This window comes from Hippopotamus amphibius, chromosome 4 (assembly GCF_030028045.1).
Source record: "Hippopotamus amphibius kiboko isolate mHipAmp2 chromosome 4, mHipAmp2.hap2, whole genome shotgun sequence".
Taxonomy (NCBI): domain Eukaryota; kingdom Metazoa; phylum Chordata; class Mammalia; order Artiodactyla; family Hippopotamidae; genus Hippopotamus; species Hippopotamus amphibius.
The window spans coordinates 162,858,854-162,866,096 of record NC_080189.1 but is presented as its reverse complement, the minus strand read 5'-3'; the positions used below and the strand labels follow the sequence as shown (position 1 = coordinate 162,866,096).

The 7,243-nt window shown below is 43.8% G+C and overlaps 1 protein-coding gene across 1 annotated transcript in view; it reads left to right on the top strand.

Annotated features, from left to right (window-relative positions):
- Positions 1-555: 555 nt before the first annotated feature.
- Positions 556-7,243, top strand: part of SPTLC2 (serine palmitoyltransferase long chain base subunit 2) — a 122,643-nt gene continuing 115,955 nt past the window's right edge. Inside the window, exon 1 of the mRNA XM_057731527.1 lies at positions 556-779. Within this exon, the coding sequence (XP_057587510.1) occupies positions 651-779 (129 nt within the window). The 5' untranslated portion in view covers positions 556-650. The remainder of the gene's footprint in view (positions 780-7,243) is intronic.

The following is a 7,243-nucleotide window of genomic DNA, read 5'->3' as shown; positions in this document are numbered from 1 at the left end:
TTCTTTAAAGAAAATTGTATAGAAAACCCTGATAGGGACAGATATGACGGAGAGACACCTGAATTATTACTTAAAATGTGTTAATGTATGATGCATGTTGAAGAATGGTGAGGGAATATCAAAAAAGGTATACTATAAAAACCCACAGAAGAATTAGCTAATTACATAAAGGGTTGGGATTCAAACCCGAGAACTTCCCCGGAGGCAAAGGCAGAGAGGACTCCACCAGCCCAGGAGAACAGGGAACCCGCTCTAGAGCCTTGGGCTCAGCCCAAGTCCCAGATCCAAGGGTCTCTCCCGAGAACCCCCGTGACACCCGAGAGCCGCTTTATTCTAGCCCGTGATTGGCCAGGTAGGAGCCTTGGGTCCGCCTCCTCCTCCTCCAGATTGGTCAGCGGCCCTCAGGCTCCCGACACTCCCGCGCGCCCCGCCTGATCTCCAGCTCCCCGGCCCCGCCTAGGGCGAGCGGCGGCCTCGGCGGGCTAGGGCCCCGCCCCCACGTGACGGCCGGGCACGGAATAGGCAGCGGCGTGCAGCCATTTCCGGTTTCGGGGAGGTGGGAGGGGTGCGGAGCGGCCCTGGGAGCTGCCGCTGCCTCGGCCACCGCCTGCAGAGCCAGAGCCTGCCTTGCGCCTGGAGCTGCCGGCACGATGCGGCCGGAGCCCGGAGGCTGCTGCTGCCGCCGCCGTCACCCGGTGCGGGCGGACGACTGCGTGGCGAACGGAGAGGTGCGGAACGGGTACGTGAGGAGCAGCGCCGCTGCCGCCGCCGCCAGCCAGGTACGGTGGGACCAGAGGCCGGGCGGGGGTCGGTGGGCCGGGACCCTGCGAGCTGGCGCCCGCGCGGAGGGGCGGCGGGGCCGGGCGAGGTCGCGGGCGCTGGCCGCGGGGCCGGGCGCCGGGCGCGGCTCAGGTGTGCTGGCCGCCGTGTCCTGGCGCTGACTGGGCCTGCCCGGGGCGGGAAGGCTCAAGGGCGGCGCTGGGGCTCCCCTATCTCTCCGCGCCCGAGGTCTTTCTCTCCTCCCCCCGGAGGTTTGGGCTCTGCTCCCTCTCCCTGATCCCGCCAGAAGTGGGGGCTGCCCCCCCAGGAGCGGCAGGGAGTGCCCTCGCGGACCCCGGGAGGACCTACCCGAGGCTCCCTCCTGTGCCCTTCAGGTGGTTGCTTTCTCCTAGAGCTCTGAAGCTCTCCAGGGAAACCACTTTTAGGATCCTCAGGAGGCAGAAAAGTTTAAGACGTGGTACCAGGCGGAAATACACCCAGTCTTTTACTACCGTGTACCCTGCTCCTTCTACATGTGAGACATTGGACCACAAATCTGGCAGTGAACCCGGTGCAGAGCCTAAAAAGTATTACGGTCTTGGCCCGATGTGAGACCCCCATCCCAGGCTCCAGGTTGAGTTAGGTGGTCCTTTTGACCCCTTGAACAAGAGTCCTCTCACACAGGGGATTGTGTAGCCTGGTAGGTGACTTGTGATGAGTCTCTACTAATTCACCAAGGCTGAATCACGAACCAGGTCCAGGCAGTTATGAAATATTTTGAAAAGTTCTGAATTCAAGGCAATGATTATAATCAACTTTCTAGTTCTCTGGGCTGACAGGTATTCTGCTGAAATGTGTTTTTAGAGAGGAGCTGTTTAAAAAGACGCAAGGTCGGTGTTGGTGTAAGACAATGCTGTGATATTTGCATTAGCTTTAATACTTATAAATCTCTTTAAGAAATTAAGGAAATCATTTTTTTCAAAAGTAGTCTCTTCCCCATAGCAGGAAATGTGACTCTTGTAATATAATTTGGCATTACCATAAATATCTGGCAGCCTTCTCCCCCAATCAGTAGATAGGATAGATAGGCCTGTTACTGTTTGGTGTGAAACAGAAAATAACTCCTGGTCCTGTTGAGATATTAAGACCATAAGAGTTGGGAAATACATAAAAGAGACTTGACCTCTCCTGAAGTTGTAAGGCATAAGGCAACATAATACACAGATTCAAAAAAATTGCTTTCATTTTTGAAGACATAATTGTGTGAGACAGGAAGTGATAAGAATCAGCTCATCATAAGCCATGGAAGTTGTTTTCCTAGCAGTGTAAATGGCTAATAAGACGAAATTGTTGTGGTATAGATTGTAACAGGGAACCCTAATGGCGGGAATTAGAAAATACATTGCAGGCCAGTGAGTGCGTTATGATTTTTAAGAGGGAGAAGGAAATCAAGAGAAAGGTGTCCCCATGTTAGAGGTGCTTTGCGTTTAAGTGCTCTTTTCACTTAACATACTTATGTTCTGAGTTAGTAGTAAATCAGATTTCTCCCTCCCACAATCCTGAACAATTAGTATTGGTGGGCGTGACATTTCTTCAGAGACTGTTGACTGATAAGATGAAGAGATATCAAGTTGCTAACATGAAAATTAAAAATCTATATAACTGGAAAATATGACTGGCTTTTTCTAATAAATTTTAGTGAAAATTTTCACTCAAGGCACAGTGATGGCATTTGGAAGAATGGTCTAGTGGCATGCCCTAAAGAATGTTCAGGGCTGTATTATCCCTCCTAGAAAACAATTTCTCACAAGTCTTTTAAAAACAAATATTTTAGGTATGTAGCTTTTGCACTAATAGGACTATTGTCTGTGGGGTGTTTTCCCCCCCTTTTTTCTTAAGCAAAAGAAACTTCATGAGAGCGAAAGCATCATTAAAATATTTTTTAAAGTTGTTTTTGTTTTTGTTTTAATTAAGGTGATGTGCTAGTATTCTAAGCCCTATGTATTTTTCCCCAGTTTGTGGGGAAAGTGTTGCCAATTATGCCTTAAAAATATACATGAGATGTTAATTGCACAGGCGTGTGTCTTGCCTTTACTAAAATAGAGTGTAACATGGTTTTTAACCCAAGATATAAGTTCATTTCCTCACATATTCCACCATTTGTCTTTTACTGAACAGAACAGAAGAGAAATTAGAAACTTATAAGATCCTTCTGCACTCTAAGGAGTCTGTGTTTCTGTGTTTGAAGGGACAAATGTATATGCTTGCCTCTTTGTTGGTTTTGGGTTTAGAGTTTGAGTAAATAGATCCTGTGATAGAAAGGACATTATGAAACAGTCAGACATTACCATTTGGTTTTGTTTTCTGGGTAGTTTTTTTTCCCCAATTTTTTTTTTTATGGTGGTAAAATACACATAACATAAAATTTACCATCTTAACCATTTTTAAGTGTACAGTTCAGTGGAATTAAATACATTCATAATGTTGTGCAGCCATCAACACATTTCCATAACTCTTTTCCTCATGTAAAGCTGAAACTCTATACCCATTAAACAGTATCTCCGCATTCTCCCCTCCTCTCAGTGCCTGGTAACCACCATTCTATTTTCTGACTCTGACTACTGTAAGTACCTCTTATAAGTGGAATCATACAGTACTTGTCTTTTGGTGACTGACTTATTGCACTTAGCGTAACATCCTCATGGTTCACACATGTTGTAGCGTGTATCAGAATTTCCTTCCTTTTTAAGGCTGAATGATCCGTTGTATGTGTATACCACATTTTGCTTAGCCATTCATCTGTCAGCGTACACTCAGGTTGCTTCCATGTTTCAGTTGTTGTGAATAGTGCCACTATCAACATGGGTGTACAAATATCTTTTAGACCATGGTATATACCTAGCAGTGGAATTGCTGGATCATGTGGTAATTGTATTCTTAATTTTTTGAGGAAATGCCAAACTGTTTTACACAGTGGCTGTACCATTTTACATTTCCATCAGCAGTGCACAAGGGTTCTAATTTCTCCACATCCTCACCAACACTTGTTATTTTTTGGATTTTTTTGGTAGTAGCTGTGAGATTATAGGGAAAAAAATATGTGTATATATCTGCCCCTGCTGCTGGCATAGAACTCCTAAAAGCTGTGTAATTTCCTAAGTGATAAGAACATTAGGAGCATCTTTTGTCCTAATATTTAGTCTTTGACCTCTAGTTTCTGACACAGAGCTCCTAAATCCCGTGACATTTCCTAAATAATAGAAACATTTTTTGTTCTGAGCTGACTCTTGGAGGGCTCCTGGATGGGGTCACTAGAAAGACCAAGCCATGATTAGAAGCTCGGAATTCTCAGCCCCACCCTGCAGTTCTCCAGAGAGGGGAGAGAGGCTGGAAATGGAGTTAATGACCAATCATGCATACATGATGAAGCCTCCATAAAAGTCCCCAAAGTACTGGGTTTAGAGAGCTGCTGGGCTGCTGAGCACATGGAGATGCTGGGGCAGTGGCACACTTGGAAGCTCCGCGCCGCTCCCCACATTCCTTGCCCTGCATATCTCTTCCATCTGATATTCATATGGAACTTGTATAATATCCTTTTGTAATAAACAGGTGAACAGTGAGTAGGCAGTTTTTCTGAGTTCTGTGAGCTGCTCTAGCAAGTTAATCAAAACTGAGGAGGGGGTCCCAGGAACGTCTGGACTTGAGATTGGCATCTGAAGCTGAGGTGGAGGCAGTCTTGTGGGACTGAGGCCTTACCTGTGGGATCTGACGCTATCTCCAGGTAGATAGCGATAGAAATGAGTTAAATTGTAGGACACCTGCACTTGAAACTAACACACCATTATAAGTGAACTATATACAGTACTTCCCAATTTTTTAAAAAAGAAAAAAAATAGGACACCCAGCTGATGTCACAGTATTGCTTAGTGGTGTGTACACCTACCTCCCCTCCCACCCAACACACACACACACACACACACACACATGTTCAGAAGTGTTAGTGGTATGGTAGTGTGAGAGTAAAGGAGAAACATCACAGGAGACTTAGGTTTTTTCCTTTATGGTAGCCATCCTTATAGGTGTAGACAGTACTGTTTTTCACTGACGGTAGTAGGTACAGAGTTTTCACAAGGAAGAGAAACAGAAATTTTTCCTCCCTGCCATTCAGAGGAGTGAGAGAAGAGGGTCAGCCTTTTTTTGAGGTAATGGGTGGTGGTTAGCATTAAGGAAATTTTGAAAGAGAATTGGAAGCTTTGGCAGAATTAGAGCTGGAAGGAACCTTTAGGGGTTTATGTAATTCATTCCCTTTATCTATTTGTAGGACTTTATTAAAACTAATCTTGATAGATGATTCTGTCCTATTTTTAAAGACCTCTAGAGGCTTTGCAGGAAATTTTCTCAGCAGCGATTTGCAGTATTCAGTGATCTTAATTACCAAGGGTTTATTGCTGTGGATTTAACATTTGATTAAATGGCATATTTTGGTTGCACCTGAAATATAATAGTTACTTTCCACTTTTAAAGCCCCTTGTTAACATTATTATTATTTTGCTCTTCCATTTCTTTAAAGAACTTTTTAAAAAATATTTATTTATTTATTTATTTGCTGCATTGGGTCTTTGTTCCTGCACACAGGCGTTCTCTAGTTGCAGTGAGTGGGGGCTACTCTTCCTTGTGGTGTGCGGGCTTCTCATTGCAGTGGCTTCTCTTGTTGCGGAGCACAGGCTCTAGGTGTGTGGGCTTCAGTAGTTGTGGCACGCGGGCTCAATAGTTGTGGCTCCTGGGCTCTAGAGCGCAGGCTCAGTAGTGGCACACAGGCTTAGTTGCTCCACGGCATGTGGGATTTTCCCAGACCAGGGATTGAACCCATGTCCCCTGCATTGGCAGGCAATTCTTAACTACTGTGCCACCAGGGAAGTCCCCTAAAGAACTTTTGAGATTAGTTCACACATTTAACTTTCCTTAGTTAACAAATATGGAAGAAAAAAATTATCTGCCTTTGAGGGCGTTTGGACCTAAGTTTCTTCCCTTTAGGAATAGTTTTAGTGAGATATTTGAAGGATGATCCCTTCTAGCTGCCAGAATAAGTAAGATTCTATCTTAAGGAAGAATTGGGGCACAAGTTATGTTCTTATTTAAATAATAAGATAAAGTAGAAAGAACACAGTGCTGATTTTGCTACTTAGAAGAAGACAAATGAATAACTAATGAAAGGTGGTTTATTAAGTAGCTACTAGGCTTTTGTTTCCACTGAGAAGAAACATTACCTGGAAAAAGGAGAAGTTAGTTATGACACAGGAACTGGAAGAGTAGCTAGAATGGCCAGTATACCTGTTCAGGTTTTGCAGGGCCTGATGAGACACCCGAAGCCCTCAAAGCTTTGCAAAAATAATGTAACTGTTTACAGCTTGTGGGACAAGATTTTTATTTCAAATGCTTTTTGCTCCAAGGGAAAGAACAATTTCAAGTCCTACTAGTTGTATGTGAAAAATTCCAGAGCCATTTGAAGTACTCAGGAATTCTCTTTAATAAAAATTCTTGGGAAATGAGACCAGTATTTAAAATATAAACCACTCTATTCTTAATATAGTACTTTAGAACTTGGATATTCAGGGAAGGCAGACTTGACCACTTTTGAAGATTGGCCTAGGTGCCCTAGAAACTTTGTTGTGTTCTGAGCAAGTAGTTAATTGGTTGAGATTCAATTAGATTCCATTTTTGAAAGAAAGAAGCAGTATTTATTGGCAGAATAGGCAATTGAGAGGGATGGGTAGAGGCTGTGTTTGCATTCTGAGTGGGTGTGCCTTACTTGATTAAATACATGGTTTGTGGCCTCAAAAGCCAATTGCCTTCTGAATAGCTTCTAAGAAGGCTTCTATAATATAATTTGTAATTTGTGACTGATTAAGCAAGTAAGCCTTTTGCTTTCGACTGATTAAGCTCAGAAAATTTATCTTAACATTTGTTGTCTTTAAGACTACCTTCAAGACCCATTATGAAGGTTAAGGTAGTGATTTTTCCTTTTGTTTTAAAATAATTTTTGCTTCTGATTGTAGAAATAATACATGTGTACTGGAGGACCCTAAAGGATTGAGACAACCCCTGTGTTGGGGGCTCATTTTTATTTACTTTTTAATTTTTATTATTTTTAAAACTATTTATTTATATGGCTGTGCTGAGTCTTAGTTACAGCACACAGGCTCTTTAGTTGAGGCATGCAGGATCTTTAGTTGCAGCATGTGGGCTCTTAGTTGCAGCATGTGGAATCTAGTTCACTGATCAGGTATCTAACCCGGGCCCCCTGCTTTGGGAGCACGGAGGCTTAACCACTGGACCACCAGGGAAATTCTGGGGGTTCATTTTTTTTTAATAATTTATTTATTGGCTGTGTTGGGTGTTTGCTGCTGCACACAGGCTTTCTTTAGTTGCGACAAGCGGGGGATTTTGTGGTGGTGCGTGCCCTCCTCATTGCTGTGGCTTCTCT